We start from the raw sequence: 12,471 nt of genomic DNA, 5'->3' as shown, positions 1-12,471 counted from the left end.
TATGGTGATGATCGAACCATCATCCACCGTTAGTTCATCACGTCGTATTTCGAAAACATATCGTCGTCAAAACTATGTTATTACTTTCGGTATTAAGTCGGGTTAAAACATGTTATGATTAATGCATTATATGCCGTAATATCATCATTACCCTCAAACAACACTTTACGGAATAAGAAGTTATTACCATCACCATGACCGAATTTGTTATACCGATATTATTCATAACGATGCTGCTCTTTCGTTCTGTGCCAGTTCGAAAGACAAATTTTCGCAGATACTATCGCGACGCGTTTCGTCATTGAACATGTAACACGTGCCAGCAATTTCGCGATTCTGCAATATTTTATCCGGTAACTCACATGTAACGCAAGCCGGTTACTTCGATCATCTTCGTCGGCAGGTATCCATAGTTGTAATTGCGACATATTTAAGAATGTTTTCTGGCAGTGTTTCGATACCGATATACAGATCGAGTGAATTCAGATGTTCCGGGTGATGACTGCATGCGTGCCCGGCAAGATATGACAATACTATACTCACATGACTGCAGCAATGTTATAAAACAGGCTCAGAGTTAGCGGTGAAGTTATCATGCTCAACCACCTTTGACGATGCCCGTCAGTTCCTTTCGACTTCATTTCGGTTTCTGCAGCCTATCGGGTACGTTGCCAGCTCATATCAAATCGAAGTCCATGATACCGGGAAGATAGTTTACGGTTCCATTGAACGCATTCTCTTTATTAAAGTCGATAGCAATAAGCCGCCTGGCTCGTGTTGAAGGATTCAAACGTCGAGCCAGGTGTCCGGCCCAATAATGTCGTAAAACATACGGACAGCAAGTGATACCGTCTCTCAATCTCTTCTTTTCAGCAGTTTACGGCAATCGTCCGATGCCAGCTGATTCATCTCGAGGAGATATTCGCCTTCGATAATTCGAAATATTAAGGTTTTCTGTCTTCTTTCCTCGCGTAGAAGGAAAGATCGCGACGATCAAATGAACCGCAGCTAGATTGTCCTGTTCGTTGATTTGTTGCGTTGTGTTTGTCTGTGCTGGTGTATTCGGGCTGGAGCATAGCGGAATAGTGCGCTTTCAGCGAGGGTTTCGGAACACAATACAGCGTTATTACATCAATACGAACAGTATTAACGATATGGGTTAGTCTGAAAATATATCGTTATATCAGCTCAGCGACGAACACATATCGCCGGAATATGGGTAATTGTACGAATATTCATACACAGACGCCCTCAAAACTTACTGAGTCCTAAGTTTGTTCGTCGCGCTCACTGAACACGTTGCCGACGTTAGTGAAAGGCGTATTCGCTAAGTCAATTAATAGTGAACAAAGCACAGCCGATCGTCTCTTATTGAGTCCTTAGTATATCAATAACCAGAATAACCTGAATTAACAGGATATGTAACATTAATCAAAGTATTATTATCTAACGCTTGTATATTGCGGATTTCAAACACAGTAGCGTGCTTTACCGTAGCGCTTCGACAAGAAGAAGAAACGTGGAAACTAAAACAGAATACTGGCCAATAGTACGGAATCACATTGTAATGCCGTATAAAAATACACCGAATGAATAGCTTCGAACATTATTTATCTTTATCAGTCAGACGTAGTTCGTGACGTTCGGGCACAATTATAAATAACCATTTCAGCCAAGTATGAACAGAATAATTTCGTGTGTTCATATTAGGTGTCTTTCATTCAATAATGGATCAGTAAACATTGTTCGACTTTCATGCTTCAGGCACAAGAATAGTTTTCGAAGTCATAATAGCTCTTTTCGACTAAGATTGGCGAAAAGAAACTGACAATCTTCTAACATATCAGTACATAGCACACACTCAATAAAACCAATGAGTGACATCACAGCACCGATCCACGGTGGCAGTTTTGACACGATGACATGCATGTCAGAGAGTCTGACTCACTCGATCCTGTTAGACAGTTTTATTGAGTGTGGTGCGCGTGTGTGTGCACGATATTTAGAGGTTATTACAGTTTTCTTTCGCCAGTCTTATGGTAGAAGTCGAGGGCTGTTATGACCTTCGAAAGGGAACCGTGATATCATAACCTTTGTATTATATATACCTCACCAAGGGCAAACCGAAACATGAGTCAGACAATGACCTTGTTTCATCCGATCCAAATTTTTCACGTGAAAGTGAAAAGAGACACTACAAACAACTATGGTTACATCGAAATTCCAATTCTTGTTTCATTACAAAAATGGTACTGACAAATGAAGTTTAATTTAAAGTTCGTATTTCATATTTTGGCGGTGAGGTTGAAAGTAGCATGACCTTAACCCAGACGTCACAGGACCGCATCTGTTTGATAAGGTCGTAAAATGATCTCAAAAATTCACCTGTTATGTGTTCTTGCGCTCATTCAGTGTATTTTTGTAACGTACAATGTGATTTAATATCAAGTCCGTACCAGATCGCCAAACATTTTGAAGCGACCAGAACTCTTGTTTTGAGATTTCCACGTTTTCCAGATTTCTTCCTTGTCAGAGCACGCTGTACGACAGAGCACGCTGCGTAATTCGACGTGTTTGCAAGGATTAGAGGGAGCGTAGTGTTGCAATATACAAATGATTAGATAGTACCAAATACAATACTGATTAATATTTACATATCCTGTTGAATGGGTTGGTCTCAAAATTCTGGACTGGTTATTATACCTGTTGCTCAATAGGACCCAGTCAGCAGTAAACGAGACTGTTGTTTAATCACTGTATTGATCTAGCGAAGATACATAGCCACTAACATCAACAGCGTTCATGTTAGTGAACGCTGTATCTTAGCTGTTTTGACTTGAACTTAAATAAACTAGGACGTATATTAAGTTTTGAGCGTCTGTGTGTATTCATTCCTGTACCAGTTTAGTACCCGCCAATACGGCTGATATGATCGATATTCGGTCCTTGGCTGATATGGTTGATATATATTTTCGGGCCAGGTGGTCAGTGTGGTATATCGTTGAATACCCGCTTCATATTGTGCAATAACATGTATTGTGTTCCAGAAAACCCTCCACTTGAAGCTAGCACACCTACTACCTATCCCGCTCTCTCCAGCCCCAGATACACTATCTACAAGACAAAACTACAACACAACAAAACATCAAACGGGCTTTAAGGATAAAAATCTAAGCTGCGAGTTTCATTTTGATAAATCCACGGTCACCATCACTCACGGAAGGAAGACAGAAAATATGCTTCTTCAGATTATCAAAGAGAGTATATCGGAAACGGATATTCCTCAGATGAAATCAATAACATGGACGATTGCGCATGGAAACGCCTGCTGAAGAAGCCGGGTCAAGAGAGGGGAGACGGACATGTCCTTACTGTCAAATATGGCACGACGGTGAAAGTTGTTGGACCACCTGGCATCATACGACGTTTGAATCAATGCTTACAACGGGCCAGGCAGGACAGGAGGCAGGATCTACAGAATCAGCCGCGACTGAAAATAAAGAAGAATGCATTCCAATGTCACAGGACTGCAATGAACTATCTTCCCAGTATAAATGGGCCCAGTTTGATGAGCTGACGAAACGTCTCACTGGTTTTACGCTTGATAAAACACAGAAGTGAAATAAGGGTTAGAGGACCTCCGAAGGAGACTGACGAAGCTGTGGGCATCATTAAAGGTGAAGTTGAGCGTGTCACTAGCTTCACCATAACTCTAGGCCCTGACATAGGCATTCTTATGGTCGGGAATGTCTCGAAACGTGTAGGTGAAAAGTATAAATGTATCATATCTGCCCAGGAACATTTCGGGCACATGCAGTCTATCCCATCACGGACGCTGATTCACTCTTAGTCTAAGTATATCAGGTATGGCAAACCATCTGCGAGTACTGCAGAAAACATTCACTAAATATTGCGTCTGTCTGTCTGTTATAACTATGAATACACAATGCCATTTAGAAAGTGGTCAAATGTAACACGTTACTATGTGGAGTTACACCGATAGGACTCAACCCAAAATAGTATTAGAATCTGTAGAATATAGCACGTGTTACATGCTTTTAACTAATACAAACCCAAAGTAAGTTACACGTCTGACAAAAGAAACATCTGAAAAATTTGAATAATCTTTCCAAGTATTTTCTTTTCAGAACAAAAAGGCAAGGAAGGTTAGCGTCGTTATGAATGCTCTCGAAAAAGCAACAGGTACTCATTCATGTGTTTCTTTCAATTCAGTCATAGGTGAAACAGTGGAGTAATGCTTTCTTATTCCATAGAACAGTTGTATTTCAAGGAATGTTTGAATAATGATGATATTATTACAATATATAGATACATTAATCATACTTATGTTTAACCCGACTTAAATACCAAAGTATGCCTGGAACGATGACATTGGTATGATTTTTCCAAATATTCTGACAGTGGAGTAATTCTTCCTTATTCCATAGAATGTTGTATTTCAAGGAATGTTTGAATAATGATGATATTAATACAATATATAGATACATTAATCATACTTATGTTTAACCCTGACTTAAATACCAAAAGTATGCCTGGAACGATGACATTGGTATGATTTTTCCCAATATTCTGACAGTCGAGTAATTCTTCCTTATTCCATAGAATGTTATATCTCAAGGAATGTTTGAATAATGATGATATTATTCCAATATATAGATACATTAATCATATTATGTTTCACCAGATTTAAATACCAAGCTGTGCCTGGGACTATGGTATTTCTATATTATATACACTATGTTCACAACTTTCAGGCTGATGTTATTGTCAACACCACGAACACAGAGTTGCACCTAGACACAGGGCCTGGAGTGTCAATGTGTATTTCTAAGGCAGCAGGAAGCACCATCACTGATGAGCTGAAGCGAGATTACCCTAACGGCATACAGCATGGCGAAGTGGCTCCAGTCTGGGGCCCGGCAACATCACATCCTGTAAGGCTATTTATCATGGCGCCCTGCCTCCCTTCCCACCGAAAGACTGTCCAGACTATGAGCAGAAAGAAGAAGAGTGTTTTAAGGTAAATAGCATTTTTGTTCTTGTTGACAACGCCTTTGTGACAGCATTTTTATGCCGTTGGCATTGACATTATCAGAAGCTGAAGAACTGCTGGGACGGCGGGGACAGCCGGTTAAAGCTTTCTCTTCACATCAAAGGCCTGGGTTCAGATCTCCACAGGCATACACTGTGTGAAGCCCTTTTCAGTCAGTTTTAATTTTCCTGTGATATCGATCAAGCGTAGTAAACCCAAATTCACTAACTGAGTTAGTCATTTAAAACCGATAGGTATTTCTGGATAATTCCGGAGAGTGCAACCAGAGGTTACATGTGATGCAGTGAAATTAGACATGTAAAATGAAATATACAAAACGGATTCTGTTGCAGAAAAGTAATTGCTGTTGTTTGTGAATATATAAAACTGTACATGGAACTATTAAATACATATGCAGAGAACGAATCCCTGATCATGACGTATACCTATTGCATACGCTTATTTTCTTGTAAAATATTATCCTGACTATCACCATCATCATCATCATCATCATCATCAATAGATATACTTGTTCAGATTTAAGATCCTCAACGAAATACAGTTTGCAGGAACACATCCGCCATTACCTCTTTCTTGGTACACTGGTACATAACTCAGTCAATCTGTTTCAGTGAATTTTTGCTTCATTATTCATTTGATCCAGAGGATGGTTCAAACACATCATTTTTTTATTTTTGCATCATTATTCATTTTGGGTTTTTTCGAGAGGGTGGGTCAAACACACCTCTTTAGTTTTGCAACATTATTCATTTGATCCAGAGCGTGGTTCAAACACATGTGTTCTATTCATGCAGTGGATGGTATCCCTGGTATTCAACTGTCTCATTAAGGCATCCGAGCAGCGGCATACCTCCATTGCCTTCCCTGCTCTTGGAACCGGACTCCTGAATTACCCAGTCCAACACGTCGTCCAGCTGATGTATAAAGCTATAAGACTCTTCAACGAGGACAAAGGAACTGGGTCCATTAGTGAGATCATTATCGTGATCTATCCAGAGACTAAGCTCTCAGTCAAACAGGTAATGGGCACTTTTATTGTACTTGGGTAGGCACGGTTGGCTCTCTCTTTTAAAGTGAAGGTTCCCAAGCATAGAACTAAGATCATGGGTTCGGATCCCAGTCGAATCATCTGCTTGATGGTTGGTCAGCACCGTATATATGTAAGGCTGTAAACGTCAAATACATAAGACAAAAATGGCGCAATGTGATAGTGAGTGAGTTTATATCCCAGCTATTTGGCGGCGGTCTTGACCAGACAATCCAGTGATCAACAGCATGAGCATCGATCTACGCAATTGGGATACGATGACATGTGTCAACCAAGTCAGCGAGCCTGACCCCTCCGATCCCGTTAGTACGGGTTACTGAAGATCAATTCTAACCCGAATCTTGATAGCAATCAGCTGTGCACACGTTTCCCGGCGAGCAAGTTTAAACATGCACAATAATATAACGGGATGAATTCTGACGCAGTCATCAGTAAATATAATACGGAGTACTATTGTTTAACCCAAAGAAATATAACCTAGCATGAACGTGGTAAGTTGTACGCACATGGAATGGGGTAAAATAGGGGTATTTTATTTATTCGCGATTACGACTCGGCCTCAGTGTCTGTCATCTTTGCAATCATTTGGATCTGGAAGTCCATGTGTCTTGGGGGTAGGTGCTTTCTAAGGCCTAAGAGACAGCTGGCAGTTCCGGCAATTACTGATTGCGCGAATAATTGACCGCGCGATGTAGTCTAAACTGTCAATTCCGCGAAATTTGCACCGAGCGAAAAAAAGTACGTTTACATATAACATATATATATTTGATTATATGAAATTGATCATGTTGTGTTTCAGCTGTTTCTAGCTCACCGCCATACATACAAGTTGTCGACAAAGCATCTCACAAGCATACAAGAGTTTCACGAAGGTTCGAAATCGTGTTCGATGAAGATGTGAACACTATCGTTAAATACAATAAACAATGTCGTTAGATAACAATATCAATAATTCAATCAAATACCTTAACTAGGTAATCTATAAGTAAGAAATGATAGATATATCGTTTTACATGATTACACATGCAATGCCCCGGACATGTACAGAATACAGAGTAGATAGTGCTATTGATTCATGTTATGTGTCTCTTGGTTGTAGAGACTTACTTTAAACCTGATATTTTCATTTACTTCTAGTTTTTGTAGATATACATATTATATTTTCTGAGGGTAAACTGTGTCTCTCATTTCTATGAATAGAGATGAAAAAGGATCACAAGCGGAAGTGTGAGGTTCGAGTCCACGTGGGTAACACACTATTGCAGGTTGTGAATGCCAACGTTCATGATGCCAGAGACGTCGCCGAGGTAGTCCTTGTTACATGGAATGATAAGGAAATTGAGAGTAAGTACATTGATTCAAGAGTGTTATCTATGTAATGTATATTTTGCGACTACACGGATTTATGAAAGTGTTTGAGCTCCATATAAAGTTTATTGAAAATAAATTTATTCTGAATTATTAAAATACATGTTTCAATACATATCGGTGAATACATTTCCACGACTTGCAGGTAGTGATTCACAATGACAAAGTACATAGTAATGCACGAGGTACAATTTGTTGTTTTCGTGTTTGTTATCTTATATGAACATCAATATTTGTTATTTGACACTTTGGTGTTCAGGAAAAGATGCTTTCGTTTAACCGTAATTAACGCCGCGTTTTGCTCACAGTCACTGTCTAGTTAGTATACTGCAAACGGGAGCAACATGGTGATGCCAGACATTTATATGTTCATCGATACACATCATCAATGTAGAACCATCATCTACAGCAGTGCAACAAGACAACCATATTCGTTTTGTGCACATTATTTGTATGGATCGAAACCAAACCTTTTAACCATGGAAGGAAGAAAGTGCTCCCTTTATTATCACTGATTGGTTTGTCTAGTACCGGCTCTACTGTGTTCAGGGCACTGTGTTATTATGGAATACTGTTGTATGTGACGTGGCAAAACAAACGTAATTGCCATTCCAAACATATAAATCATAGAAAATGTTGAAGAGGGTATCTTCTGTAAAGTACAACATGATGCCTATTTCGAGGTACACAATCGGTATAGAATGCTGGACCTGTGTATGCCCTGTATTCCAGATCCTAAAGACAATCCCAGTCTTATGAGCCTGTTTCCACACGCGATGGAATGGCAAGGAGACGCTTATGGTTGGTGATGCAAAGTGTTTCCATACTCTGTTGATTGATGAAGAAAATGTCGAGTATTCATTCATTCATTAGTTCGTTTGTTCGTTCCTTTCATTCATTTATCCATCGAGCATCCGTTCATCCACCAACCAACCCATACATTCATATATTCATTCATTTCTTACGAAATAATAGAATATATGTCCTAATGGAGTTACCACAACATGAGTATAAACTATATTGCGACAGTTGTTATATTTCTCTGTCTCATCAGTATATTTTGTTATTTTGTGTTTCTACTTGCTCTAAATTAAATTGAAGTAATTACAACTGTATTATAATAAATAAATGATACATGTTATAGTGTATGCATTTTAATACGTTCTATATATATACAGTGTCTGAGCTTAACGAGACCATGTGTGCCCTGGACAGCACCAGTCTTACAACTATGACGCTGGTACACTCATACATACGGGGGAACCAAGTAGACGTGGCTAGTGAGGCTATTGCACAGGGGATAAGGAGCGCTACTGACAAACTGAAGTGCAACACCGTCACCATACCAATCGTTCCTTCAGGTAAGGATGGCTACATCCACAAAATCATTTTATTCTGTATCCGATCGAATAATTCAGTTTCGTTCATGACTTCAACGCCTGCTCCATAAGAAAATGTGAGAAGTGTCAGTGCACATTGCATAGCACTAGTATTGACATTCTTCTATCTTGTTTTGTGTGTATGCATGCTTCATTGGATAGCGTTGGTATTTTTTCATCTAACCTGTATTGATACATGCATGCTTCTTGGCCAAAGTAAGAAAGATATTTAGAACTGAATGTGAGAGTCGATATTCATTGGATAGCGCTGGTATTTTTCCATCTAACCTGTATGGATGCATGCATGCTTCTAGGGAAAAGTAAGAAACATTTTTAGAACTGAATGTGAGAGTCGATATTCATTGCATAGCCCTGGTATTGTCGTTCATCTAACGTGTTTGGTTTGTATGCATGATTCTAGCCATGATGGGGAAAAAACCAAATGCTGCTGCTCGATTGGTTCACGCCGGAGTGAAGAAGGCAAGCGACTGTGTTCACGTTGTGACAGTCATCATTCCTGATATCCACACATTTTCACAATTTGCCACCAAACTAGCAGAGCTATGCAAGGGCGAGTTACAAGTTCGTGCAGACATCGACAGGTCGCCAGTTGCAGGTATGGATATCTTCAGAACATTTTGAATTCTTTTTAATGAAATATGTAATGTTCATGGTATAGCTTTGGTTTATTGGTATACCAGACATGGCGTGGTTTGTTTGTTGTTTAACGCTGCACTCAGCAATATCCCAGCTATATGGCAGCGGTCTGTAAATTATCGAATCTGGACCAGAAAATCCAGTGATCAACATCGTGAGCATCAACGTTAATCAACCAAGTCAGCGAGCCTTAAAACCCAACCCCATTAGCTTAGTCGCCTCTTACAACAAGCATGGGTTGCTGAAGACCAATTCTGAACCAGATCTAAAGGATTAGAGGGAGATCAACCCCTCGTGGAACAGTGGCTACCTGAGAAATATCTAGGCCACCCTACCACACCACAGGTAGATAAGACACAAGTCCACAAAAGCCTCGAATCTCTTTTTGCCCTAATATGTTTACAACCATTCTCCTGCAAATTGTCCCACCCCAAAACTATAGTATGACATCAATCATCGCTACACATACAATAGTGAAACCTTGATGTATTTTGAGTATTTATGAAGTGGACATCATAGTTCAGTAACCCATGCTTGTCATAAGAGGCGACTAACGGGATCGGGTGGACAGGCTCGCTGACTTGGTTGACACATGTCATCGGTTCCCAATATTGCGCAGATCGATGCTCATGTTGTTGATCACTGGATTGTCTGGCCCAGACTCGATTATTTACAGACCGCCGCCATATAGCTTGGACATTGCTGAGTGCGGCATAAAACTAAACTCACTCACTCATTCACTCACTCTGTGCACAGGACTGAATTATTCCAAAACATTTATGATTCTCCCCAGATGACCTATGGAAGGGAACCTATGCAGAAAAGGCCCACCAGTCCCAGGTTAGCCGTCTCTCAACGAGAGTTGTGACGATTGACCAGTTTCAATACACCATCACTTCCGACTCTGATGACACCAACCGGAATGCTGCCGAGGAATTTAAGATGGAGCTTACCAAAGATATACCTTCTCACAGTTACATTAAGTTCAATTGAGAGTTATCTCTCCAAGACACAGAGGAGAAAAAGTGTGGCTTTCAAACTCGTGCGACAAGTCCTTGTCAACGTGATTTTATTTCAGTATTGCAGAAATGTAACAATATTATGTTGCATTTACATTTATTCCTGATAATGAATAGTTTCCGTGTGAAACAATATGCTACCACTCTAAACTGGCGAGCAGAAGAAAGTATAACGAGCATTATTATTTTATGTCTTAATTGAAAAATGAATGACACTTGTTAAGTCAAATGTGAATGACACTATGTCTATTTAACCATCACTCACTCCGACCGCGGGCGGTGGGGTAGCCTAGTGGTTAAAGCGTTTTCGATTCCCCACATGGGTACAATGTGTGAAGCCCATTTCTGGTGTCCCCTGCCGTGATATTGCTGGAATATTGCTAAACGCGGCGTAAAACCATACTCACTCACTCACTCCGGCCGCAGTTTGTTAAAGGGAAACTGTGTGTTGGGTAGTTATGATTGTATAAAAATATGTTGTTCAGAGAATACGGGGGTAAATATGAACTTACAATGATTGAAATGTAAATTTGTGAAGAAAAAAGGTTGCTGGTTTTTTTCAGAAAGGTTGTCTGGGATACCCATCGGCAGTTTTGTTTTATGCGAAGGCACTCTCTTCAATTCTTAAATGTTTCAAACCAAATTATTTTTTCCATGAAATATTCTTTGCTTGCTGAGTAAACGATATTACAGATTTTTTTCGGATATATAGTACACGCATCTATATTCCTTCGTTTAGGTGTATATGTATTGCAATTCTGGGACTATAGTCAATCAACCAGCACGTGTCAACAAGAAACTGAACAAAGCAAAAGGCATACCCCGGGGAACCCATCGTCTTGCTTCAGACGTCATGTTTACACCATGTTTGTGTTGACGGAGAATTGTTGCAAATGTGTACCAATATGTTCTTGTCTGATTGCCTGTGGTTAGACAAATATGATTCAAAATACAGAAGTGTACAACACCGTACAGTTTGTTGTTTACAATAGTGTACATTACAGTACACAGTTTATTGTCCAGTGTACAATATTGTACATTGTGTTATCCAGTGAACAATAGTGTAGGATACCATACATTGTGGTGTTGTCCAGTGTACAATATTGTACATTGTGTTATCCAGTGAACAATAGTGTACGATACCATACACTGTGGTGTTGTCCAGTGTACAATAGTGTACAATATTGTACATTGTGTTATCCAGTGAACAATAGTGTAGGATACCATACATTGTGGTGTTGTCCAGTGTACAATATTGTACATTGTGTTATCCAGTGAACAATAGTGTACGATACCATACACTGTGGTGTTGTCCAGTGTACAATAGTGTACAATATTGTACATTGTGTTATCCAGTGAAAAATAGTGTAGGATACCATACATTGTGGTGTTGTCCAGTGCACAATATTGTACATTGTGTTATCCAGTGAAAAATAGTGTAGGATACCATACATTGTGGTGTTGTCCAGTGCACAATATTGTACATTGTGTTATCCAGTGAAAAATAGTGTAGGGTACCATACATTGTGGTGTTGTCCAGTGTACAATATTGTACATTGTGGTGTAATCCAGTGAACAATAGTGTACAATACCGCACAAAGTTGTGTTGTTCATCCTTAAAATAGTGTACAATACCATTTTTTTAAACTATGGTAGGTATTCAAAGTTTTGACAGTTCACACGGTTAAATTGCTAGCATGCCTTGTTATCATCAGCTAGCAGGAGGAGTACAAGAGGTCAGATAGTTCGGAATTTGTTGTCTCCCCTCATGACCGTATCCAAAATAATGTTCACTTCAATGTGGCCAAGGACTAAATTATCACACTACAAATCTGTGCCATATCATGCTTATGAAAACAATCGTTTTTAACACTAAGTGCTAAAGAAGTATCAACTTATAATTACAAATATGAAGCCTATTGAAAG

The 12,471-nt window shown here is 39.5% G+C and overlaps 1 protein-coding gene across 1 annotated transcript; it reads left to right on the top strand.

Moving 5' to 3' along the window:
- Window positions 1-4,178: 4,178 nt before the first annotated feature.
- Window positions 4,179-11,918, top strand: LOC124265462. The gene is made up of 10 exons (XM_046700261.1): window positions 4,179-4,203; window positions 4,911-5,041; window positions 5,869-6,093; window positions 6,922-6,994; window positions 7,323-7,466; window positions 8,223-8,291; window positions 8,669-8,851; window positions 9,291-9,485; window positions 10,320-10,366; window positions 11,285-11,918. Exons 1-10 carry the CDS (start codon window positions 4,179-4,181, stop codon window positions 11,420-11,422), a joined length of 1,230 nt encoding a protein of 409 aa, XP_046556217.1. The 3' UTR covers window positions 11,423-11,918.
- Window positions 11,919-12,471: the final 553 nt, after the last annotated feature.

The sequence above is a fragment of the Haliotis rubra genome, unplaced genomic scaffold (assembly GCF_003918875.1).
Source record: "Haliotis rubra isolate DU_JTF1 unplaced genomic scaffold, ASM391887v1 Scf1212, whole genome shotgun sequence".
In the NCBI taxonomy this organism is placed as follows: Eukaryota; Metazoa; Mollusca; class Gastropoda; order Lepetellida; family Haliotidae; genus Haliotis; species Haliotis rubra.
This window is presented reverse-complemented; position numbering and strand designations above follow the sequence as displayed.

Bases quoted from the DNA above. Each gene is read 5' to 3' on its own strand.
- LOC124265462 (XM_046700261.1), top strand. From the start codon at position 4,179: ATGAATGCTCTCGAAAAAGCAACAG. The intron at 6,995-7,322 runs GTTCGAAATCGT...TTCTATGAATAG, and splicing joins CATACAAGAGTTTCACGAAG to AGATGAAAAAGGATCACAAG. The intron at 7,467-8,222 runs GTAAGTACATTG...CCTGTATTCCAG, and splicing joins GAATGATAAGGAAATTGAGA to ATCCTAAAGACAATCCCAGT.